Source organism: Channa argus, chromosome 14 (genome assembly GCF_033026475.1).
Source record: "Channa argus isolate prfri chromosome 14, Channa argus male v1.0, whole genome shotgun sequence".
NCBI lineage: Eukaryota > Metazoa > Chordata > Actinopteri > Anabantiformes > Channidae > Channa > Channa argus.
Window position 1 is genome coordinate 10,566,096 of NC_090210.1, and position 27,207 is coordinate 10,593,302.

At 39.1% G+C, this 27,207-nt stretch overlaps 1 protein-coding gene across 1 annotated transcript in view; it reads right to left on the reverse strand.

The window, feature by feature from the left end:
• Window positions 1-27,207, reverse strand: part of gpr158b (G protein-coupled receptor 158b) — a 60,241-nt gene that overhangs the window by 10,440 nt on the left and 22,594 nt on the right. Inside the window, exons 3-8 of the mRNA XM_067474928.1 lie at window positions 25,582-25,684; window positions 21,188-21,399; window positions 17,624-17,692; window positions 10,094-10,203; window positions 6,790-7,028; window positions 1,342-1,480 (exon numbers count right to left, since the gene is read on the reverse strand). Of these exons, the coding sequence (XP_067331029.1) occupies window positions 1,342-1,480; window positions 6,790-7,028; window positions 10,094-10,203; window positions 17,624-17,692; window positions 21,188-21,399; window positions 25,582-25,684 (872 nt within the window). The remainder of the gene's footprint in view (window positions 1-1,341; window positions 1,481-6,789; window positions 7,029-10,093; window positions 10,204-17,623; window positions 17,693-21,187; window positions 21,400-25,581; window positions 25,685-27,207) is intronic.

Below are 27,207 nucleotides of genomic sequence, written 5' to 3' on the forward strand. Positions count from 1 at the left end.
AGGAAGGCTGGACATGAGCACAGCCACAATTTCAAACAGGAGAGGATCTGGCCACAAACTAAGAGAGAGAGAGAGAGAGAGAGAGAGAGAGAGAGAGCCTAATTGTAACAGGAAGCCGAGAGGAGAAGCAGAGCAATCAACAGAGTGTAAGCAGGTGTGAGTGTAGACTGAGGGCAGAAATTGTGTGAAATCATGACCTGAGGACAGAAAGGGCAAGAAAACATGGACCGTAACAGGACGTTTCTTTTTGCTAAATGACCTCTTCCTAAAAGGTAATTTGTCCTTTGTCATTACATTGACACATGATTTATATTAGACATCCAAAACCATAGAACGTGTGTTTTTTATCACCCCTACACCAACCATTACACACACTTATACATACTGTACATCACATCACAAATCCACAAGTCCAGCCATATCTCTTGACCACAGCTGCAGACTGATGAAAGTATAGTAGCCACTGGACGTTTTAAGTTTCTGAATAGATTGAAAGGATTTGATCTTTTCCTTTTCATGCCACTGGCCACAGTAGACTACTGCCTAAATTAAAGAATATTCAATTATGAACAGTTTTATTGGAGAAAGTGTGATAAATTTAATTTTTTGCCCAAGGCTCCTCGTGGGTGCTCTATCAAAACATCTGACCAGTTTTATTTCCACTGCAATGGACTGATAAAATAGTATGTGGTTAAGGACTCTTGTTAAAGTTTAGGCTCAACTCCTTCCAATGCTGCTGTTTTTTTTTTTCAAACATAAGCATATTAAAAACCAGCATGTCTGGAAATAAGTATAGTTGTAACTCAAAGTACACTGAGTTGAGCAGATTTTACAGGCGCCGATTCATATATTCACAGCTTAATTTACAACAACCTCCTACAAGCTCCTACATCCTAGATGTGATAAACAAAGCAGAGTTTTCTTTTTCAAAACAATCCAACTGCAACTTTATTCAAGGGTGTTGTGCAACATGTATTATAGGATAAATTGATGTTCTATTCATTGCAGTCAGATTGCAAGTTGACTTTCATGCAGCATATGCATAAATGCAAATAAAAGGCCGCCTGAAAATCCAAAAAAACAAATGATTAAACAATCTTGAGGCCTGCTTTCCAAACTTTGGAGTAAGATTAGGCAAAGCAGGCACACAACAGCAGAGCAGCAACAGTTCCCCTGCTTCCTGTCTGTCTACACTGGAGACAGACAGGGAGCAGTGGAGCTGCTGCTGCTACGTCTTCTATTCTGTATTTTCACAGGACAACATTTTTGCCATTCCCTTCGGACCAAACATCACTTTCTTGTACTCACTGTTCATGCATTCCAGCTCTTTTTCTCACCTACCTGATGATGTGGAAAATGGCAGATATGAGCAGCTCATTGTAGATAGCCACAGCCATGTAACGTGGCTCGTGGAAAGCTGAGGGTATGGTGCGGACAGCGTAGCACAGGTAGACTCCCCACAGCAGGAACAGGAACTCCGCTTAAAAAACAAATGGGACAGTTAACAAGAAGGTCACAGAGATGATTAGAGTATTTTTAGATTTCCATTTGTTATTGTCCGTAACTTCTTTAACTTCTTTTTCATTATTAGAAATAATGAGACATAAAAAACAGTGCACTTTAACACACATACAGTCCTGGGTCAGTCTTTCTCTGTCTTTCCAGTCTTTACGCTAAATTAGTAAATTAATTAATCCCTTCCTGACATAAAAGTTGTATCAACGTTCTTATCTGCTCAAAGAAAAAATTCTCCAAAAATGTATCTTAAAAAGTAAAATTCAGAATTGATTTAGTGTCTAAAGACTGTGTAAGGCAAAATCACCCATTTGTTTAAACATTAACAAATTAGCATTAACATTATGTCAGGAAATAAAAACGCAAAAGTAAGTGAACTACATAAAGTAGTACTGCATTGTTAGGTTAGACCATTAAACACATTTTTACTATTTCATTAGACACTTTTTTTCGGTTTGGCTCAAAGGAGGATCAAGGTCATACTCGAGCCACAACCTAAACTTCTAAAAAACTGATTTTATAACAAAATTTAGAGTTGTTTATCGAGTACTTTGTTTCGTAGTATCCTTCAAGAACACCATTTCCCATAAGCCCTAAGCCTTTGCATCATGACTAGACAGAAGAGGTGAGCCCAAGGATGGGTTGTTGGTTCACGGTAAGTTCAGACATGTCTGAAATAACAGCAGTTTTTGGCAACGGCAATTCCTCTAGAACATTGGACTAACAACTTCACAAGAAAGTGTGTGTGGGTTTTATGGATGTGGATGAAACATGTTATGATTAATAAATGACCTAATTTGATGTACTTGGCAATTATTGTAAGTGAATGAAACTTGTCTTGATGATTGATGACACATTTTCCTCTGGTGTAACAACCGCTGGATTGGCACTGGCCCTCAAAATCTGACTGGACACCCCAGGTGCCACCCCCTGCCAGATGGTAGGTACCTGCTGTAAAACTTTAAATCAGCGTTATTAAAAATAGAGAACGTTTCATTATGTGGTTTCAAAAGTTATAATTTGTTTATGAATGTCTGGAGTTAAAAATGGTAGACAAGATCATGTATTATTGCAAAAATCATTTTAAAATAATTATTAAAAACCTTTTAAATGATTAGTGAAATGTGCCACCCTATTTTGAGCTTGTGCCCAAGTCTGGCCATCCCTATAAAAAAATTTGTGGCTCCGCCCCTGTGTAACAAACTCATAACTTTATACATTTCAGCTTTACACTCACTTGCATTTCAAATAAAAGCAGCAACGTTGCGACACATTAGAGTGGGAATCCAACAAAAGATCCTTAACCCCTGTGCTGATGGGTTTTTAATTTAGCAGTTTCTAATTTAGCAAGAGTTCACAGTGTTTGCAGTGATTTCTCCCAGTGAGATCTCTGATAGGTGACATAACCCTGTCAATGTCTATCACCAAGGACACACAGCCTGCCTGCAATTTGCAAGGGAAGATGTATGTAAAATGTTGGCTCTCTTTATTGTTTTCAACAATATTCAGTATACACAGTAGAGTATATGTGCATGTAAGGCTCATTACCATCTAAATTGTCAGTGAAATGAAATTCTGTAGAACGCCAGATGCAAAAATCAATAGCAATTATTTTGTATGTGATGAAGAGGATTCCTTAGGGTTTTTGTGTTTTGGAGAGATGATATTATGTCACAGAGCCTTCTAATATATTGCACATTTACAGTATTGTTCTCTGATGTGGAACAAAAAGAGCAATTTTTGCTGCTAGAAAAAACATGTTTGTAAATACAACATATTTACAACATATTTTTTTAGGTTATGATGTGTTGTGTGTGAAATTTCAAATTAACATTACAAAGTCAGAGGTTTTTCCTTAGATGCAATAGAAGTTTTCTGTTTGTTTTGCAGACAACACATAGCATAAAGAACTGTGCCAAGGACTGTGTTGGCTTATGAGTCCATGCAGTCTTTACAGTAATTACAATCCATTCATATTCATGAAAAGACCTAGTCTATAAATCATCACTAATTATGGTACTTAGCCTCTGAACTAAGATGGATGGAAAGCTGGTTGCAAGAGGGAAAGGATAACAATTCAAGCTAATACAGATTAATTGCAGATTCAAATTAATTGCTTATTGTTGACATTATCAATACTGTTTTATCAGCTCTATTGTGCTTTGTATTTCTAAACAAAATCAGATGATTTATTCAGTTTTAAACAAACATGTTCCCTTGTTGGCATTGTGACAAAGTAAGAGAAAACACAGACAATTAGATTAATTATCATGAGCATGATATACACTGCAGCTTGTGCATTGTTAAAATCCTCCAGAGCAGGTTCACAGCGTGTGTTAATGTGGCCTCAGAGACCCAGCACACTCTCACTTGTTGGCAGAGCGAACAGCAGGGGCCCCTTCATTTCCTATCTTCTATCTTGGTACGCACACACAAATTAATATCATTGTGGACATACACACACACACACACACACACACACACACACACACACACACACACACACACACACGCTCCACGTGTTTCAATTCATTGAAAGTGCTGAGTTTGTGAAAGGCTGTCACCAATCTCTACACCCACACTTCCTATGAAGATGCTTTTCCTCTGTCCTGTCTCCAGAGTGTCCTTAGTTGTCCTCCCTTCACTAGCGGTCTTCCTCTCAAGTTTACCCTACCCTCAGTTGTTGGAAAACACTTTGCATCACTGCCCACATCCCTAAACGCTCCATACTTCACAGGCTCCTCTGTTTTTTTTTCTCCCTGCCACTTCCTTCTCTCTCTCTCTCTGTCTGCCAGTCAGCTTTCAGAGGCTGGCCAAGCATCTCTCAGGGATCCATCTTTACCCTCTTTCCAAACAGGATTAGTCTCCCCTACTGTCAGACTGCCTTCAGTGAGGTGCCCATCACTGCCTCCTGCTTCAAGAATCTGTCATTAGGAAGCGACTGTAACCCCCACACAAGAACATATGGTTCTGAAGTGATACTTAAATGGCAGTACCTGCAACTTCTCAACAATCTACCCAGTCTTAATGCATGTTAGCATTAGCAATAGTTTGGCATCAGTTTAAACTCTGGTGATTTTAGGGATTGTTTATAAATCCTTATCAAAGTAGAAGGGGTTGAAAAACTGTATCTTTCTTTTTGCTAAATGTTTTGCTAATAAAATCAGTTTTGTGTTAACCAGCGATAACATTAGTGAGTTTTATTATATCAAGGTGTGCACACCTGTCACTGGTTCATTAGAAAGAATTCACAAGAAAAGCTAGTTCTTACAACCTGCTTCACTGATGTTTTATGCTATGTGTGGCTTTGGCCACAAAAAAATGGTCAGAGCAGAAGTTAGAAGGATTGGATGAAATACATATTAAAGTATGGAATGTCAAGGTGCAATAGCAACAGTATATGAATTATAACACCTGCTTAATATAATGAACAAAAGTATTTAAAACATTACACATGTGCTGTATGACACTAATCTATTGAAACCATTTTGTTTTTCACATAACTGTCATGTTTGGCTTTGCCTGCTTTCCTCCACAGAAGCCCTTCGGTGTGCTGCTGTACACTGGTCCACAGCAACCACTACGTAACAATGCAGGCAAAAGTGTGGCTTGTGCAAGTATAAATCTGTGACTCATGTTCAAGTCTTTACAGATTTGATAATACACCTTTAAAAGTCTTATGATTTGCTTTAATATGAGTCCTGACGTTCCATACTACAGTGCACCATTTTAGTCAGTGATACAAAGTGTGTTTCCTAATTAATGTCATTTATTTCTGAAAATTATGGAGTCTTGTTTTGTAAAGGGCTGTTTAAATAAGTAAGACTTTTCAAAAGACACCTTGTACCTTTTTGGGGTATTGTGCTTTGATGCTTGTGGCAGCCCTGGTTTCTCAGAAGGGTTTTCAATCCTGTTTATTAGAGCATCCCATTGTTAGTATAACACACAGTGCCATTCGTGGAACTGTTTGTGTGGGAAAAGTTAAATCGAGCAATGAAAAACATCATCAAAATTCACAGCTGCATCCATTTAACCTCGAGTTCAGGACAGCAGTTTTTCAAAGTGCATCTTCAACTGTAGGGCAATGAATAAACAGGCCTATTACAGCACAATAATGTCCTTTGGCAAACAATCCGCATGTTTTGTGGCATTTTATGGCCTGCATAAAGGGGCTGCTCTATTTATCTCCTACATAAAGCGTATCAAAGCAGACTAGTTCACATTTATACAAGATCAAGATTCCCTTGTCAGCAACTTTTTCTTCCTATCTGATGCTGGGTGCATTGTGCCTTAAGACACAGATTAACACATTTAAACTGTCCCCACTATTTATGTCCAAACTGTTTGCTGTCAGAAAGATCAGCTCCCAGAATGCATAGGAGCAGGCTGCACTGCCCACAACTGATTTGTGGGTGATACATTTGGAAAAGGTACAGTTCTATGAGGCTGGAGATCTTTTTACCACATTGTGTCCATCGGTTTCTGAAACTTTTATAGATGGCGTGCAAAGGTTGCCAAGCACACAAAGTACATAACCATTGAAGTAATGTTCATGTCATTTGGTAGAAACAGACTAAAAGGATGGTGGCACTAACATTTTACTTTTAAAAGAATTCTGACCTCTTTGTATGTCCAAACAAAGTGGTCCAATTTTGCTCTTTCCATGTTCCTCTGCTTCTTCTGTGAAATTCTGCTATGAATGGAAATAGTTTCTTCTTTGTTTGTTTTTGTGGCAGGTCTGCTCATCTGTCCTCTGTGAATTCCCAGTGCGAAGACAATTACATTTTCTGGTGTTTTAGTGTAGATGGAGGTAATTGCAGAAACCATCTCCAATACCTGGTGTGGACTCAAGTCATTTTGGTATGAAAACAGAAATTGCAGTCGGCTTAATGTGGTCTGTAGTCTAAAACTCTCAGGCAGAGAGCAGTAAAACACTGGCATCGCTAAATGGTCTTATAAGTTTAAATTTATTTAATCTGTTTATCACAGATTAGATGAGAGCATAAAGGTGATGGTTCAAATATTTTAAATTGTGCTTTATTTGCACTCAATCTTTGTTTACTTGTTGTCGCCTTGTGGTCAAAAACTCCACAGTGTACATCAAAGTTACTCCTTAATTACTTATTAACTCCCTCAAAGAAAACAAAAATTGTAGCATTCCAACTGATCTTTGTATATTTCCTTATTTATTTGCTTATTGTATTTACTACCCAAGCAGTGCCCATTACAGTTAATAGGTAGGTACCAAAGCATTTCCATTAAACTCCCACTCACCAACAGCCATCATGTAGTCCCATCGGTCCAGCAGGCACATGCTGAACTGCAGCCCCTCTGGGGTGAGGCCTGCGGTGATAAGGGCCTGATTCATCTCGGGGTCCTGGCACACGGCAGAGGTCCAGGCTACCAAGAACCACAGCAACACCAACAGAATAACCCCCAGCAATCTCATGACGCGCCAGCTTGTCATGTAGGGCGTCCTCTGGGCCGTACGGGACAAGAATACTTTTAACACCCTGGGAGAGGGAAAGAGAGGAGGAAGAGAGCCTGTTGAGAGCTGCTCTCCCGTCACTGACAAGTCACCCCAGTTGTTGGTCTTATTAACATGTCTACTTGAATAAAAAGGGGCAGAGAGAAAAAGGAACTGTAAATTCAATGCATACATGTTTGTTAGGTTTTTGAGTGCAATTGATAGGACAGTATCTATAGTGCTGCAGAATGAAATAAAGAGATGGCAGAAGAAATAAGAAATGAGATACTGTACAAAAGCAAAGGTAAAGATTTAAGGGACTTGAGGAAATCTAAACTACATAGAATTTTTTTAATTTGTCAGTTTTTTAATGTGTAGAGTGAGTCTTTCCATAACACAGAATGCATGCAGTTTATTCATAAGTTGCACAGTAGTTACTGTTATTGTTGCATGCACACAAGACAATACTGTCTCTGCCTCTGCAAAGGGAATATATATATCAAGGCACACAGAAAAACAGTCATGTCTCCAGAGTGTGACATCTCATTTCTAATATATTCAGATTGACCCGGCTGTAAGAGCTTGCCCCGGGGCACACTTCACACTCAATGTGCTATAGGGGAAAAAAAATCCAATTGGTAATTTTGCCAAGGGAACACTCTGGCCGCCCTTTGACCCCCGTCTCCAATCTCAGCAACACTTGCTCAGAGCTGAAGAGCAGGAATTATGTGTATGTGTATGTGTTTGTGTGTGTGCACGCATGCATGCTTGCGTGAGAATAGATACCTCTGCAGGCAAACGCAGATAGACTAGACCTGATGTGAAATAAAATGTGCTTACTGGCAAGACTGCAAACCTATATGTGTGTATACAAGTATTCAGTTTGAGAGGGTGCTGAATTATTGAGACTGATAAAGGCTAACTCATAGGGCAAGTTAATATAAGGAGAGGAGATAGAAAAGGAGAGGAGAAGAAAGAAGACCAAAGAGGTGGAAAGGAGAGGTGAGGATAAAAGATGGGAAGAGAGGAGGGGGCAGAGGAGGAGATGAGGTAGGGAGGGGAGCACAGAGTGGAATGGAATAGAAGGAAATGACACAAAGAGTGGAGGTGCAGAAAAGGAGATGATAATAAAATGAGGATAAAAGATAAATAGAGAATGAGAGGAGACAATGACAGCATACACTTACCAGCCATTTTATTAGGTACACCTAATACTGGGTTGGTTTTCTTTTACAATTGCCTTAATTCTTCATGGCATAGATTTAACAAAGGGCTGCAAATATTCCTTTGAGACTTTGGTTTACATGACAGAATCACAGAGTTTCTGCAGATTTGTCACTGCACATCCATGATGCAAATCTTCCAATCTGCCACATCATAAAGGTGCTTCTATTGGATTAAGAGCCGGTGATTGTGGTCATTTGAGTACAGTGAACTTACTGTCATGTTCAAGAAACCAGTTTGAGATTGTTTTAGCTATGTGACATGGTGTGTTATTGTGCTGGAATTAGCCATCAGAATATGGGTACAATGTTGTCATAAATGGATGGACATGGTCAGCAACAATTCTCATGTAGGCTGTGACAGTTAACTCGTGCTCAGTTGGTACTAAGGGACGAAGAAAATATCCCCCCACATCATTACACCACCAGCAGTAGTCTGAAACATTGATACAAGGCAGGATGGATCCATGCTTTCATGTGTTTCACGCAAAGTTTGACCATCCACATAATGCAGCAGAAATTGAAACTCACCAAATAAGGTTTTTCCAAACTTCTATCGTCCAATTTTGGTGAATTATAGCCTCAGCTCCTGCTCTTAACTGACAGGAGGGGTAGCTGGTGTGATCTTCTGCTGCTGTAGCCCGTCTGCCATTTAGTATTTAGAGATACTCTTCTGCATACCTCAGTTTTAACAAGTAGATACTTGAGTTACTGTTGCCTTCCTATCAGCTCCAATCAGTCTGGCTATTCTACTCTGACGTCTTCGCATCAACAAGGGATTTTCACCCAGAGAACTTACTGGATACTTCTCTTTTTCAGACCCTCCTCTGTAAACAATTAAGAAGCAGTTTACCAGGTTTACTTTACCTAATAAAGTGGCAAAACAGTGGCAACATAGAAGAGTAGAGGGTATAAGAATAATTTTAATGTTTTCTATTCACAAGTGGTAGAAAGTATACACTGCTCAGCCATAACATTACAGTATGACCACTGACAGGTGCCTGTGTGTCGCTCTTGGGGAAGGGATGGCACCAGGATGCACTATGGGAGGAAGACAAGCTGAAGACATTGTGATGCATGTGGATGTTACTTTGACCCGTACAATACCACCTAACTAAACATTGTAGCTGACCAAGTTCACCCCTACATGGAACTAATATTTCCTGATGCAGAGGACATTTTCTTAGCAGGACAATGCTCCTGCCACACTGCAAAAATGGCTCAAGAATGATTTGAGGAACACAACAATGACTTCTTCAGGCCTCAATCCATCCGAGCATCTTTTGGATGTACTGAAATAAACAGTCTGATCCATAGAGGTCCCTCCTTGCAGCTTAAAGTACGTCAAGCATCTGCTACTGATGACTGGGTGCCAGATACCCCACCATACCTTTAAATATCTAGTGGACTTTTGGCAGCAAAGGGGCTGATCTGCTCAAAATTAGGTGGGTGGTCATAATGTTATGTCTGATTAGTGTATGTTCATTTTTATAATCATCTATTTAGCTATTTCTATTCAACTTTCTGGTACTGTGATTTAAATACATTTCCCTGGTAAATATTATACTTTTTGATTTAGTTGTTAGAATAATCTTCATCATTAAATGCTGCAACATTTAAGAAATTCATCAGTAATTAATAGTGATGCAGAAACGGTACCTTTACTTTTGTTGTTTGTTTCTTGTAGTTTTATTTAAGTCACATTCGGATTGCAGGTATTTTATTCGTAACAGGGTATTTCAACACTGTGACAATGATACTTTTACTTACAGAGTACTTCTTTTACCACTGCACTTCAGTGGGTTTTTTTTTCATGAAACAATGGAATAATTTAGAGGTTCTTATTTCTTCCAGAGCTTTTACAGGTTAGAAATTCAGGTTACACTACCTGTATAGTTTGAGGACAATGGTGCCGTACATGATGGCGAAACCCAGGAGGCGAACCCACCGCAGGAGGATACATCGAAACACACTGGGATGGAAGTACAGGATCATCACCTGTAGAGTGTTAAAGTTCACACTGTCAAACACACACACACACAATCATCATATTTTATTTTCCTACTACAGCAGCAGCAAATCCACTTCTGTCATACTCCACTTACATTCACATGGAAAAATGAGAAGTGAGAAACAGAGCGTGAAAGAAATTTGGCTGCACAGATAAATATCTCACACCACCACAGCTCCCACTGACATCATTTAACTATATGTTGTTTACAAGTCAACTGCTGGAAAACAGAAGATAATAGAGGATCACTTTCCACATCTCAGAGGTGATATTTTCCTTTTTCTATGAGTGAGTCTGTATGATTGAGTGTGCTGATTTGTACGCTGATTTGTATTTGTTCTGCTTGGAAGTTTTCTTGTGAATGTGTGCACACATGCTGAAGATTTTTTCAGTTTGTCTCTTTGCCTGATTTGCAGTAGAACACAGAATGTGCTGATGGAGGCCTACGATTTTCTTCCTTAGGTGAAGTACATTACTGCTAAAGATGAGGCTGCCACAGAGGTTGCAAAAATCAGAGATTTAATTTGCCCTTCTCTTACAGCTGCTTTTAATTTCACTTGTGTGTATCTCAGGCAGGGGCCACATGACAAATCTCCAGTGACTTGAGTGAACCTGATGATCCAGTGCGGTGACTCTATGGCCATTCACACTGAAGCAAAGCAAAGCTAATTTAAAACACCCAGTGGATACACACCCTCAATACTGTTAAAACTGTACTCTTTCCTGAGTCTTGGTTTGAAAATAAAATACATTTACATAAAATATACACAGGTTATTGAGTTTAAATGCTGGTGATTAGTGTCAAGTCTCAAACCACAGGACTGCTGCACATGGAAATTATCTGATTAATAATGTGCAGTATAATCTAAGCAATTAACTGCTCACATTCAGAACCTAAACCTGCATTATTGGATTGCTTTGGCCATTGAAGCTGGACCCAGCTGTTAGCACCATACTGATATATTGTCAAACATTTAAGTTGATAAGGGAAAAGGTGGCTTGTTTATACACTGAGCATGATTAGCAAACTGTGGGTGTGTGAGTCCCATATTCGGTCATTTCAGCTGTGACTTGCTCTCAGCAAACTCCTGAGGGGATTGTTTTTGGACATGATGATGCTGATTTCTCCACTGTGTTTACCAGCTAGTTGCTGGTAACTTCTTCTGTGTGTCTGTGTCCATTGTTTGGGGTTTTTGCTGCCTGTACCAATAGGTCCTCAAAGTAAAGTTGCAACCAAAACAATAGGTTAAAATGTTGCGTCAGAAAATGTTTTTTTCACATTAATATAGAAACTATTACACAACACACTGATCTAAATAAATTAAAAGGTCAAACGTAACTGTGAGCTTCCTGTGTATTTTGCATTTGTATATATTTGAAAATAGCTTTGCTTTTTCCCACCCTTTTCTACTACGTGTGATAGACTACTGACATCCAGGTTGTACACCACTTTACCACATAAGCTTAAACTAATAAATACTGTATATTTTAGATTTACTGTAGTATAAGTACCCTGAGGAGAACAGCCAGTAATTTCTCCCTACTCTTATCTTGCCTTGGCATTCAAGTAACAGCAGCTATTCAGCATAATAAGCTTATTGTTACAATATGCAGCTTAAAATTCAATTCATTTCAATCTAGTTCTATTTACCTTTATTAAGTGCCAGTTCCCACCAAAACCATCTGGAGGTGTCATGATCACTTACTTCACTTCCCCCAGGCTTTTATTTTGCAGTCACTTCCTGTTTGGTCTCTTCATGTTCACAGCTCTTCACTCATCACCGGTAATCAGTTTCACCGGTTCTCACTCTCGTTTATTTACCTCCTCAGTTCCCTTACCAAGCTGCGAGATGCTATAAATCCCACAGGTCATAGCTGAATAACTCACCTGTTTATTCTCCCTCACAGACTGAAGAACAGCGCAATCTAGTGAGTTGTACGGCTACTACATCTCCATCCTGCTTTTGCCAACTATCTTCTCATAAAAAAACCTCTTAAACTGAGCACTAGTGTCTGGCGCTTTATTGGGTCCAACCTTAAAACCTCCCCCTTGCATGAGGCACTTTACATAAACACTACAAGATGAGAAATTAAACAAAATAAGTTTCAAAAGCAGTCCACTCTGCTTTCAACCTCCCCTCTCCCTCTGCTATGGTCAGATAATCAATTTCAGGTATTAGTCATGTAGGTATAAGTGAAAATCTCTTATCAGTTAGAAGGGAATTCGTCACTCTGAAACACAATATATCTGCATAGCTGCCAGAGCTGGTCAATAGATTTGGGTTACACAAGGCTTTGACAGCAAATATACATATGAAGATCCAAAAAAAAACAAAAAACTATTTCTGCATCTTTAAGTAGACACAGCACCTGTGACTTATCCTCAGAAAAGAAGGATCTGTGACAAACTCAACTAAGCAAGCAGCAAACCCCGAGGCTGTAACTGTCAGACTTTAAGATGTGCATACAGAAATGAGAAAATAATGCATAATTAGGAATGTGAGTATGGTAAAAGTCTACACTCCCATCTTTCCACCAACACAAATGTTGGGTGAAGTGCATAATATAAAGACAGAATGATGAAATGAACAAAATATAAACTCTTACATCTCATACGGCTGTTCAGAAAGTTATACTGTAAGAAATATCTCAAGATGACACACAGTGAAAGTGTTTTGAAGAGCAGTGTCTTAGGAAGATGAGCAGAGAAGTAATCTACAATTTGTTTCTTGCTTTTTACGGCAATAATATTTTTGCCAGATTTGCTGTACAATCTACTACAGAATAAAACTGGCAAGCTATTTCATGCAACATCCCTATTTTCAGCCTTCAGTCTGTCCACCCTCATGTCTGCTCTATTTGGTATACAGACATTTCTCTCACCTCCTGATTGAGTATGTGACCCACAGAGTCAAAACATGGAGCAAAGCAGAACCAACAGTTTCCTTCTGTCCACAATCCTCATCAAAACCTCACATTGCCAAAGTCTGTTAATGGTATGCTCAAGTTTAAAGTCCATTTTATATCCAAGAACTGAAATTTTAGCCGATCTTTTCAACTGTTCACTCCTGCCTGTGACTGACTGTCGCAGCTTTGGATCTGATAAATCACTTAATACATGGAAGGCAAACAGGAATAGAATGAGTTTCATAGCCAAACATTTGTAAAAAAAATATTTGTTACTGACTGTTTGCTTTAAGTATGGAACTAGAACCAAGAACCAATCCGCTTAGAAAAAGATGTGAACAAAGTAGAAACAGCTAGCTTTACATTTAGAATTTAAACAACCAAGACATTTATTTCACTATGGGGCCCCATTGTTATTTGACATCATACATTATAGTCATCTATTTGCAAAAGTCACAAAACAATTAACTACATAGCTGTAAAGATAAAAACTGAAAAAAATGAAATTTAAAATCAACCATTAGACAGCTTCCTAGCTGTGAAGCAAACCTGTAGATGTTGCACACTGTCTTTGAGAAGTGAAATCATGCTGAGTTAAGCTCAATCAAAGCTGTCCCCAAATTTTTTCATCACTTTTTAGCAATTGCCCAAATATTGTTTCGTCTGTAAAATCCTGGCATGTCTAGTAAATTATTACAACCAGCTTTTAGTTTTGCTTCATACATGCAAAAACGTTTGCTGTGTGGCCACACTGCAAAGGTGACACTTTGCAGTCACGACAAATTGCTAAAGTTAATAATAGGTTAAATAAGGCAGCAGATGGTTGGTCTCTGTGTGTATGTGCATTTTACCACGGAGATGGGAGTTTGAAATAATTCAAAACAAATCAAAAACACCACAGTTTATTTGGCTATAGACCTGTAAATATGTAGTGTTGTATTACTGTCTATAAATACTTCACAGCGCTCGTGGAAATAAACTTCATTTAAATTGAAGCTTAACATAATAAATCATTAAAATGATAAAAGGAAAATATTCCTGTTTCTCCCTGGTGGTGTATGGCAATTTTGCTTCAGTTTGAGATATCTAGTTCGGAAATTTCCCTACAACACCATTAAAGTGAAATGAATTTTGTTTGTTGTTATACAGCATTATATTCGTTTGTCATCATTGACAGTCTCCTCAGATTCTCCAGTTTCCCCCCACAGTCCAAAGACATGCAGTTTGGTTACCTAGTGACTCCAGTAAAAATTGCCTGTTGGTGTCATAGTGAGTGTGAATGATTGTCTGTCTCTATATGTGGCCCTGTGGTAGACTGGCAATCTGTGCAGAGTGTATCCTGCCTCGCACGCAATGACTGCTGGGAGACGTTCCAGCACAACTGCAACCCTTGACAGGATAAGAGGTTAAAGATAATAGATGGATGTTGACACTCCACAAATTATATAAATCTACTGATTTTATTGTATGCACTGTGTTATGAAGAAAACATGTTGCCACCACTTTAGTGTGTGGATAACCACCTTACCCACACCCAACCCACAAGATGGTAACATGATATTCACACTGCAAATATTATTCGTGTGTAACCTACCACTCTCCTTTCATCCACCAGGTGCCCTCTGCCTTTCCTTCCATTCCCAGTCCTCTGACTCCCACCTCACTTGTTTCTCCTTCCCTAATCAACTCACAGCATATATAGCAGCCTGCTCAACTTGCTCCCTGCCAGACTGTCAAGATCTTCATGTTCTCTATGGGCTCGTATCTTGCCAACCTGCCTGTCATGTGTTTTGCCAATTGTTTGTTCCTGTTACCTGCATCCTGTTTTTGTTCTTGCCAGACTGTAAGTTGTTTTCATCGGTTCACTAGGCCCCTGTCGCAGTTTCAGCCTGCCTGTTTGTTTGTGTCTGTGTCCTTTTCCCTTTGCCTTGTACAACAACCAAAATAGGCACAGAGATTACACTAGTAGTGTCTCAGTGTTCTCTATGTTTCCTAAAATGTTGAATAGAGATTGAATCAGGTGATTTCTATTGTTAGCACTAAATTAGAGCAGACATTCACAAAAAAATACAAGAGAATGGTGACGAAAGGAGAGAAAAGGACACATTTCATATGAACAGCCCTCAAGTATGCAACTATTCACCAGGTAATTAATTTTTCTTGCAGACTCCCCCTGTTTCAGCCTTCTTTTTTCTTTCTGCCTTTCACATCTCGCTCTCACTCTGGGGTTTGGATCCTGCCTGGCACCAACATTTTTTGCATCCTGAGCAAATATCCACCTCTCTTGTTCGACATAAATGAAATTATTTCTGCAAATAAGAGCTATATACGCAGGCTATACAGTTAAAAAAAACTTTTTACACACCCACATAGATAAATGCAGCAAATCCATGCACATCCACACATTCAAAGGGAAATGCAAAGCTATAAATCTTCTTAAACGCATTCATAATCCGTCCTCTATCCTGCTGTTACACACATACCAACATACACAGAGACAGACAAACACGGTCTCCCTCTTTCTGCAGTGGTACCCATGTGGACTACAAAATCATAGGGGACTGCATGATAAAAACTGACTTTTTTATCACCCAGAAGAAAAGGTGGCCCTCCTGGTTTGCATCCAACCTTCCATGCCTCCTCCATCAATTAATCAGCAGATGTATTTTTAAAACAAGTTGTGCTAGAACTTGATGGCGTGTTTAAAAATGCATTGAGCACCAGAGCAGCACAACTGTGCCAAGCTTAGCTAAGGAGGCTTGTGGCGGCAGGAAAAAAGAAACAGCAGCAGCAACAATCGTTAAGACTGCAGGAGGGGAGACAGACACAAAGGTGAGACGGAGAGAGAACATGCATGGGGGTAATGAAAGGAAAACACGTGGGAGGGGGAGAGAGGAGCAGGGAAGGTGCTAAGAAATGCAAAAAAGGAAAAAGCCGCGCAAGAGAGGGAAAAAGGTCCTTGAGTGTATGTGAGTGTATGTAAGAAAGTGGCAGGATATTTTGGGGGATGTATTTTTGGTACTTGAGTTATCCTTGGGGTGAATAGGAGAAAGGCAGACTGGCTGGCTAGATGGATGGGAGAAAAATCAAATCCATTTTGAGTGTCACAGCAGAAATATATTCAAGGTGTGGTCACATAAGGATAAGGCTACAATGCCTGCAGCTCTTTATCCGCTTCAGCAAAACTACCAGGCTTTCCATTCTAATGCAAATATCTCCCTTTTGATAACACTCCAGTAACTTTTGAATAAGAACAGCCAAGCGCTCTGAATCTCTTTCTTCTCAACTGATTTATTTTTTTATTTTTTTATGGCTAACATCCAGCCATCAGACTTTGTGGTGTGAGTGTTTGCAGTCTGTGCAAGTATTTGAAGGGAGCGAATTCCCCGGTTACATCAGATCCGCCCGTTACATGGCACACAGGTTTCTTCCTTCTGTTTTCCTGCTAAAGATGGGCTTTTGACGCAGCACTCCAGGTGCACTGTGGGATGTGTGCACAAGTGTAAATACACACCAATACAATGCACACTGGCACCCACCCACATGGACCCGCTAACACCTAGAGACAACACAAATGCTGGCAAAGCCACACACAAACAGGCACACTCTTACTGTACATGAACACCAACTGTGATGTCCATCTCTGTTTTATTGTCCAGATAATGATGAGAAGTGGAGTACTATAACAGAGCGTAAATAGAACTGAAAAAGTAGTAAGTAGGATTCATTATCCTGTTTGCACAGGAATGGATTCCATTATAAACACAGGGAAGAGTAATGTGTTTTTGAACAAAAATATTGGCTTCACTCTCCTTGTAAAAGTTTGATTTTCTCGCATTTCACTAAACCCTATTTTCTAATACTTCTTATAGTCTGCGTTTTTTTCTACAAAGCCATTGTCAGTAGGGGAGTCTGCCATTCCCACGCTGGATTCCCACCGCCTTCCCATGCTCAGGGGATTAACAGTAAGCTCAAGCCTTAAGAGAACCTCATTGTCAACCCACACGTATACAAGTAGCACAGAGCAGGGATGAGTTTAGCTGCTCTGGGGCCATTGTCGATGCACTGAACATTTAAGCAGTGCAAGCAGAGCACACAACATAAGGTGGCAAGAACAAGACAGTGTAAAGTGACAGAGTCAGTGCTTAGTGATTACAAATTCATCAGCACATCAGTTCCTATAAGCCACAATGAGCTGCTAGGATGAAGAGTTTGAGATGAGGCTACTCATCACCTTAGCAAATTGTACCTTTTACTCATGCAAAACTTGTTCAGGCCTTGATTGATTCAGAACTTGATTGACAAAGGCTGGATTCTGGCTTCCGTTTTAAAGCAAAGTACTGTAAATTTGTTTGGATGTCAACAGACACAGCAGTTGTTCTTTTTTTCCCTGACACTCACAATTTGGATGGCCTGTGGTATTAAACCGCACTTCTCACTACCAACACTCAGGGATTATAGCTTGTTTGGGTGTCATGTAAGATAAGAAGAGAAACTTACTGGGAAGTACAGGAGTAAAGCCCCGAACAAGATGGCTTCCAGCAGAATGAGACCAGATGTGCGAATACTCTGTTAATGAGGAAAGAGAAGCAGCAGACAAACCATCAGGCAATTACTGATAGACACAGTGTGATTTGTTTATGTGGTGTAATATACCTCAACATATACAGAGGGCTATGTGACATCGCTATTTAAAGTTAGTATTGTGAGAAGAAGCTTAACATTTTCTCTATTGCAGACAAAAGCAAATAATATATCACTACCTCTTTCAGGGAAAACAAACACAATAAGCAGTTGAATATATATTTTTTTTATGTTTTGCCTTCCCCTGCAAGAAGAATATGAATGATGACAGCCCATTTCTGCGTTGGATTTAATTACCCACTTTACCTCTTGGAAGATTTTTTTGTGTCTCTTATGTAAATTCAAAGGGCTCTAGGGACAATTTTTGTGAACCGAATAAATGTGGGAGATTCTGAGGCAACAACAGAAATGTCTATAAATAGCACACCAGAAAAGATTCAACTCTGCTTTGCCTGCAGACTGGTTGTAATTATCCTACACCACAAGGATCTCATATTTATTTCACTTTCACAGAGTGTGCAATATCCAACACATTTTCTGTAAATCTGTGAGGGTTCAGAGTGGGCTTATGGAAAATGTGTTTGATAAGCCTATAGATAATAAATAAATATAATGGATATTAAAATCAACTGCAATGTCTTTTGTTTGGCTCAAATAAATAAAGATGTTCTCTGTAAAACATGTCGCCTGAAATAGAAGTATATATGAAGTACAATGATGAGCAAAAGATGTTAAACAGACACGAGTTACACACTGAAATCAATGCAATGTAAAACTCATACTCACCCTTTAAAATTACAAAATCTTTATGAAATAAGCCTCTTTATCAGTGGGGCAACTACCTAGGTGTACCTTCTTTTTCTCTCGTCAAATCCTGCAATAAAATACTTTAACGATATAAGTTGAATTTAGATTTTTCTTTATTATCTGGGCCTTTAACAATTACCAAGCATTGTGATTTTCAAAACCCCCTTGGGACCTGGTGTTTTGACTTCTATTTCAAAATGTTGCAGGTATTTTGCATAGGCGCTGAGATTTAAATAAAAGTCAACATTTACTTCTGGAATAAGCTGAAACTGACAGTGTGTCAATGTGTCCTTAAAAAAGACACTGAAGCCCAAGTTGCTCCTGGTGGACCAGGCCAGCACCTTAACTTCACCATTTGTGTGCATATATTTGTGTGTGTTTCTCATTTGTAAGTGACTTTCGATAAAAGCATTTGCTAAAAGGAAAAGTCACAAAACAGACATGTTGCTTTTGATTTTCCGTGTTATATTTAGTAATATTTTGTATGTAGAATAGCATGGGCAAAGACACTGGGATCTATATTACCTAATATTTTGCAGCACATTCTGCAGTCAAGCACTTTAAAAGCTCGTAATAAGACTTGTATGCTTTTTAGTTATTTCTTCTTATCAGTTTTGGAGATTTTCAATGCATAATTTGGATTATTACCCTGCTGTGACTCAGACAGATTTGTCTGACACAGCTTCTCTCCAGGACACCTTGGTAAGCTTTTGAATTCATTGTGCCCTGCACAGATTCAGGATGTGGTACTAGAGTTGCCAAAGGAACCCCTTAATTTTGCTCAGGGGGGGATGGTGGACTTTCCTTTGAAAGCTTCACTTTTTCTTAATGCAGAGAATAGTGACTTGCCAAAAATCTCTAATCTGTCCACAGGACATTTTTCCCGAAGCACTGTGGATTGTCAACACCACTGTAGCAAACTCCAGTCAGGTTTTTATGCTACTCTTTCAAAAGCCGGCTCTTCCCAAGGTTTCCTGAATGGAGTCCACTTTCATTCACAAAGCAACATGTAATTTGACTGGACTGTTTTTCACTATACAAACCTCCCTTATGTTTAATGTGGGATCCATTTTCCTCCTCTGGCCACATCCAGGGAGGTTGGCCATGGCCTCATGGTCTTTAAACTTGTTAAAAATATAAGTATGTGACAGATCATCAAGCTGCTGGAAATACAAATTGTAGCTTTTACCTTGACCAACCCAGGCTATTTTAGAAGATTTTCCTGGAATATACAGCTCTTTTCTGTACTGTTTTTGTATTTAGTTTATATTATACATTGCAGGGAAAGATTACTTGGCCATACAGAACATCTGGGAAACATACTCTTATTGAAACAGATTCCTGGTCATACAGTAGCTGTCACCGAGTCCTGGTAAGATTCAGAGTTGGGGTGAGAGTGATTCACCTTATTGCCATCGCTGCTGTTGCAGAGGGTCTCTGGAACATCTTCTAAGCAGCTTCCCCAGAGTTCTAGAGATAGTCACTATTCCTGGTGCCATGACCAGATGCCTGAGGCAGTTGCTGATACAGTAACCACAGCCATCAGTTCCAGCAAACATCATCACACTGCTACAAATTTGACACCTTTGTGAACCCTGGAGAGAGGCCCCATCTAAAGCCTCGGTCAAGATCCAATCCATTCACCACATAGACTGGCAGCTGAAAGCAGTTCTAGTCAGACATCTGAAATTTACTTCCTCCTTTCAGAAAACACCAAGCAGGCGATCATTTGGGAAGTAACATTGTCCTGGGAAGACTGTATTGATGAAACCAATGAGCATAAGCGCACTAGGTACAAAGAGTTGATGGAGTAGTGTAGAAGGAAAGGCTGGTGGGCTCAATGCAATCTCATAGTCATTATTTATCGGGGACTCACAGCATGCTGTCTCCACTGGGCTCAGAATCACAGGTGTGATAAAGAAGAAATCCAATAGGTGGCTGAAGTGGGTAAAGACCTCAGATCCATGGTTGGTTGCTTCTGGAGTGAAATCCAGGGACTGATTAACCCAAGTTCACCTGTTTCTAAAGTCTCTGAGGACTTAAGGGACATCAATGTTGATGCAGACCAATGCACACTGTATACTTGGTGTATCTTGCATAAATAAGGCAAACAAAATATGTACAGGTATCCATGCTTAAAAAGATCTAATTTAACACTTTTCTAGAAAAGTGCTGATCGTTGTTTCAGTGCTAACATGTCTGTAATGCACCTTCTCAACATGGGAACTTGTGAAAGACAGGTTTTTTAAAACCCGTTTAACTGATTATTAAATATGTTTGAATGTCTGACTTACTATGGTTTAAGCCCAATAAATGATGGACCTTCCAAAGCTAATAATGCTACTCAATACTGGCTTTTTATGACAATGCGATGTAATATACTAATTGGTTTGAAAAATGACTTTTACATTTGCAGATACAGCCCATAAGTGCTTCTTCTGGCCAACTGTGTATATGTGAATAGTCAGAGTTGAGGAAAGGTAGACTTCCATTCTGAATACTTTCTTTTAACAAAAATTATCTCAAGGTCAAGGTCAAAATTAGCCCTGCCCTGCTAGACTTGACTAATGATCTTCTGATTAGTAAGGCGAAAAATTGGTGAAATTCCCCATTGTATAAAAAGTAGCCATTGTGCCTTCAGCACCCCTTCACACAGAGGCATTTCTTCCTTACCTTGTTCCTCCTGAAGTGGTAGAGCACCACCATGCTAGCCAGATCCAGCACCATACACAGACCCTGAAAGGAGGCCACAGCGAGTCGCAGAGCACCATCCTCCTGCACCACACAGGGTGTGTCATCTCGGCAGAATGGACAGCCCTCCCGGCAAGGCAGGCACTTGCTTGATACTTCAGAGTTCTCCTCTCTGTGAGAGCCCAGCTCCTTGCCTGAGGATGTGAGGACACTTCAGTTATATTTCATTCTCAGACGATGCATATATTCGTTCATGTTCTTCAATAGTTATGATGTAAGAAGGTCATTTGAAATCTTCAGATAAAATCTTATGTCAGTACACAAGTCTGATTAACTGTTTTTAAAGATTGTCACTGTAATTAATTTTTATTTAGCTGTCACACTATCATCTTATGAAAGGCTCTGTTACTGTAGTTCCATCTATTGTGTGTATGCCCACTTAAACGTAGAGTCCGAGCATGTAGCTGATGCGTGCTTAATAAAGCTCTTCATCTGTGTTCTTCATTTCAACCATTTACTGAAACTTTCAGTTGTGAAACTGTAAAATAAAAGGGCACGGTACATAAGCACGCTGAAAAAATAATGTGCTCTCTAGGCTCCAAGGATTTAGGAAAAAACAAGTAACGACTAAATCAACTTGACGGGCCCCAGCCGCTTGTTGACATTTTCAGCAAATCAGAGACCAGAGCTTGTCGTAAACATTATTGACACCCATTAGATTCTTAGCATCTATCATGACAATAAAGAGATTATTCTTAGAAAGTCGAACACAGCACAGCAAATTAAAGATCACAAGAAATTATACATTCTACTGTATTTAACTGGCTTCAACATGCCCAGTTAATCAATTTGAAGGAGTAGAACTCATCAGTCCAATAAATCACAAAGCCTAAGGGTGATAATTACAAGACTACATCCTTTAATTAAGCAGATGAAGGAATAATGAAGAAGAGGGGGATAAAACTTTGTGACACTGCTCCTTTTATCAGTCGACTCTGCATAATTGTTGTTAAACCAACATCTGGCACAGTTGGATGCAGTTTATCAAATCTCTACCTTGATTAATTTGGTTTCGTGTTTGCATTTAGCATGACTGGCACCTTTGAAATCAGGATTTAATCAATTACATGTAAAGAAACGCACGATGGCAAAAATGCAATTTCATCATTCTATGACATCTTTACTGTGGCAGGGTTTTGAATCAATGTGTAGTCTTAAAGCCCCATTTCCACAACACAGACGCCACACAGCTGCTCTAGAAAATGATGCTTGATAAGCATGTAATTCCTCTTTCAGTCTCGGAGCTCATACAGTATGCAAACATTGTGCAGAGCATTGCAAGAGGAGGCAGGACATGTTGGGAGAATGATAAGTTAGGTATGAATTTACTGGGAAATATATAGACAATTTATGAGGCGGTCATGCAGTCACTGATGTATAGTGGTTTAGATTTTCTGACAAAATGACTTATGATCTGCTCTTTCCCTGTCTATTTCTTGTAAATCCCAGTGATTTAAGATAAGCAGTACTGTGGAGAGTTCACTCATTGTTTATTCTGTTTATCTGCTCTGGTATTAATGCATTCACTCACATCCACACTGTGAGTTTAGGTGGTGCCAGAATGTTGTTAGCTGCTTGTGTGGCAAAACTCTTCTTTGATTTGACTTTACTGAATCAGTTTCACTTATGTGGAACAAGGCCAGATGCTCATAGTAATTCCACATGTTCTTTTTTTTTTTTTTTTGTGTGTGTGTGGGGGGGGGGCTGTTTTTACATGCTGAAACACTTAATAAGGTGTTTAACTACAAATCAAACATAGTGGGTAACACTTTGTTTTTCCACCTACTGTATTTTGGTTGTAACATTTAAAAAAAATGTTTTTAGGTTTAGTAACATTATCAACCAGCAGAGTATTTTATTAATTGGGATTTATAGTAGTGTAAACTTCATCCATCCATTATCTGTAACTGCTTATCCTGTGTAGGGTTGCTAAATGGCTTTGACCTTTGAGCCCTCAGACAATTTTGAAGTGGAAAGCACTGCATGGGCTTAGGAACACACCATAACTATGGTTAGTCCTGCACCACAAATGTAAGTTCAAACTCTAAAAAGCAAAGAAGCAACCATGCTGTATATAAACAGAATATCCATGGCTGCCTTCTCGGGGCCCAAGATCAATTTAAATTAGACTGAGGTAAATTGAAAAACTCTCTTGTGGTGTGACGAGTCAAAATTTGAAATTCTTTATGGAAATCATGGATATCTTGTCCTCCATTCTAACAAGCCGAGGGACCACCTGACTCGTTATCAGTGGTTTTTGCTGCCTGTTGTCTAAACTAACTGAAAATGTTCGATGCATTATGAGGTGAAGAATATAACAAAGGAGGACCCGAACTCTTGAGAAGCAGAAATCCTACATCAAGCAAGAATGGGAAAAAAAAATTGTTCTTTCATAATTAAAGCCTTTGGTCTCCTCAGTTCCCACGTGTTAACAGTGTTTTTTACAAGAAGAGGAACACAGTGGTGAACATACCCCTGTCCAAACATTTTAGAGAAACATTGCTGGCATCAAAATTAAAATGAGTTAAACATTTTTTCAACAATAAATCAAAGTGTACAGATTTCATATTTGACAGGTCATATATGTTCTGTTTACAAACAAATATAGGTTTCAACTGTTTTGCAAATCTTTATAATGTCTTCTTATTTACACTTTGCACAGTGTCAACATGAAAATAGAGTTTGTACAACCAATTTAAAAAATACAAATTTACATAAAACATTTTGTTGTTGAACCAGGATACAAACCAATCAGATCAGCAGTAGAGCCTGGCACATCCCATCATGCCCTGCAGCCTTGCATTTGGTGGAGATCACCACCTGCACCTGGTTCTGTGTGTTGTTTCATCAAATGGTTAGATGATGACAAAATTATGTTGATTTCACTATCAATAAGCCAGACTTTCACATTAAAATCAAATGTCATGTTTCACGAGGTTCTACTGCACATTTCAAAATAATTCATTTGTTATTGCAGGCTATGTTGTTCTCTCTCTATCCTTGCTCCTCTTTGATATCTGTCCTTTTGGCCCGTTGCTAGGGAACGATTCTAAATCTGTTTTCCAGTCTGGTCTGGTTTAGGGGAAAGCACGAAGAATAACAGACAGGTTCCAGGAGGGGGAATCAGGGTCATCAGCTTTTGTGACCCAGTCTGAGTCACAGTGATTTTTAATGATGGGGGCTTGGAAGTCGAGTCTCTTCACAGATTGAGTGGTTTGACTACATTTTCCATCACGCTGCTTCATAATAAAGCTCCAGCTTAGCATATCATCCCCCCTTAGGGTGCTGTATTGTTGGAGTCAGGGATAAAAACCATTGCAGTTGCCTGATTATCTCACTCATCAAGGCCAAGCTTTCTGCCTGAGGACACTGCAGCGCTTTCAGTCAAAGTGTCAGAATGCAGGCATTTAAATCCAAAGCACAAGCAGGGAGGTAAAACTGAGGATATACTACAACTGCAAAATGTAAATGGAGAGCGTAAGTGGAGGAAAAGCCCAAAGCTAGGTAGCCTCTAAGGTTACCCTACACTAGGATATTAGACCATTATTCAGTCGGACAATAATTAATTGAAAAAGTGTGAGTGATAGTCAGATAGTCACTAAACCCCTAACCCAATCAAAAAGTGTCCAGTCATACAGTAGTTTCGAAAAAACATTATTCAACATAAAAGGAATTTTAAAAAATCACGTTGTTGCTGAAAGTAGCAGAGCTCAATTAAGACAAAGAAAATGGCAAAAAGTCTTGAACATTGTTCTAAACATTCATGACCATGAACAGTTGAAACTTGATCAAAAAGAGAAGTGATGAAGAAAGCAAACATTAAAACAAAACCAATTTTAATTAGTGGACTTGTGTATGAAAGACCCACTGTTTCAAAAGTTACCAAGAATTGAAAGCTTGACAGGCGTATCCATGGGGCTGATTTTTATTAAATGGTCAATTTGTGTGCGACTAAAATTATACCCAAGATGTGTTCTCAGTCTACAAAGCTGACTTACAATTCAACAGGTTTGTGATTCAGATGCCACCTGTGGCTCCCACTGCAGCTCAAAATAGAAACACAGCAGACATTTGCACAATGAGAGTAGTTTAGATCCTTTCACTGAAGCTTGAGGTTTTATAACCTCAACTGCCTCAGGGTACCCATTCAAAGACGTAACAAGACTTTCAAATTAAATGTTTGCCTGCCAACTTTAAAATGTAGTTTTTTTTCTTTTTATATATTTATAAAACTCAAATCCTGTGTTTGAAGATTCAAAGTTTTGATGTGACAGCTGCAATATATATTTTTAATCACAGAGGGATTTGTTACTCACTTTTAAATCCATTGAGCGCCACTCGGCTCGGATGGTAGAATCCTCTCCTGCACTGGCACTTGTACTTGTCCAACACAAATCCATGGCCGACAATGGGCGTGCACTGGGAGGGAAAAGGCAAAGAAGAGAGGTGAAAGACAGGTGGAAATGAGTTTAAAAATAAAACTGTTCACCTATTTTGATTTTACTCAACAATAAGCAATTGTGAAACAACAGGATGGATGGTGACTCAGCCAGCATAGCTCTGTTTGTGCTTGCTATCACAAAGCAAGTAGGAGTAAAATGATAATACAGCAGAGTGAAAAATCCGAGGAACAACTTATTCTGACAAAAATATAATGAGATATGTGTTGTTTATTAATGTGACTTGTTGCTGTGAAAGGATTTTGTGACCTAGACCGGCCTAGAACAGCCTGGCAGCAATTGATATTCCTGTTTAAAGTGTTTGAGGGAGGTTTGCCCTTTTAACCAATCAGAAAAGGCCAAAGTCAGGACTGGGAGCTCATAGTTGTCAGTCAATATGTGAATGCAATTCTGGTCTACTGTAGAAACAGTGCAAGCACACACACAATTTATCCCTGTGGCTAATTGTGGTATTGCAAACTGTTTACAGGTCAATTGTCAGTCTGTGTATTGTAAAAACTTTACTCCACTGTGTTTTAAGATTGTCAAGAGACCTGATAACAATTACAACATGCAAAGTCTATGCGTCAAGTGGAAACCAAACCAGAAGCTAGAAAAGTTTCTTGGTTTGAAGGGCGCTGTCTTTGTGTTTGTTATCCAGCTCTCCCTAATACATTAATCCTCCTCTCACATGGAGGATTCAAGATCATATGAGATGTTGGAAGACTTTGCTATGGCCAGCAAGCTCCCAAGTCCTGCATTAGCTGAGACAATACACACAGCGAATAGCTGTGTGGAGCAGGAGCAGGCAGAAGCAGGGGTGGGAGGAAAGCAAACATTATCTTTCATGTTAGTGTAAGCTTGATTTGTAGAGCTTGAATTGTAAGTTTTATAGCTCCAGCTTTTAAAATGGTAAGATTTTGTTTATAATTGAATAACTAGAGAAATAAAATTAATTAATTTAAATGAATTTGAATAAAACGTGCATCAGGGTTCGTAATAAAGACATCCCAAAAATATTATTCTTAAATAAAAATAAACTATAATGGATGTTAAGTAAGTAAGTGATTTTCCTGATTGTTCCTTTCACACATTCATTTACACTGTTAGCATACCTGGTACAGCTAACCAACAAATAATTGTTGATATGCAGAAGACAGGATACACATAGGATACAGTGTTTTACTCTTTGAATATTATCCAGGGCCCCAGCAGAAAGACATAGAGAGAAAAAGATATTAGAAAGTGATTTAAGTTATGATTCCTCTGTGATTTCACTGCCTGATGGTGATTATCTCTTTCTCAAGCCCAGTGCACTGTTTGGTCTCAGTTCATGAACTGCATTCACTTTCAGTCATGTTTTCAAGTCTCTTACATCATTTACATGCTCCTCTGTAGCAGGAAGCAGCAGACGCCCTAGTTACAAACATGCCCGGTGTCAGGGGAAATCACAGGGTTTAGCCAAGTAACAGGGAAACTAATTAATATCTAAATTAAGAATTA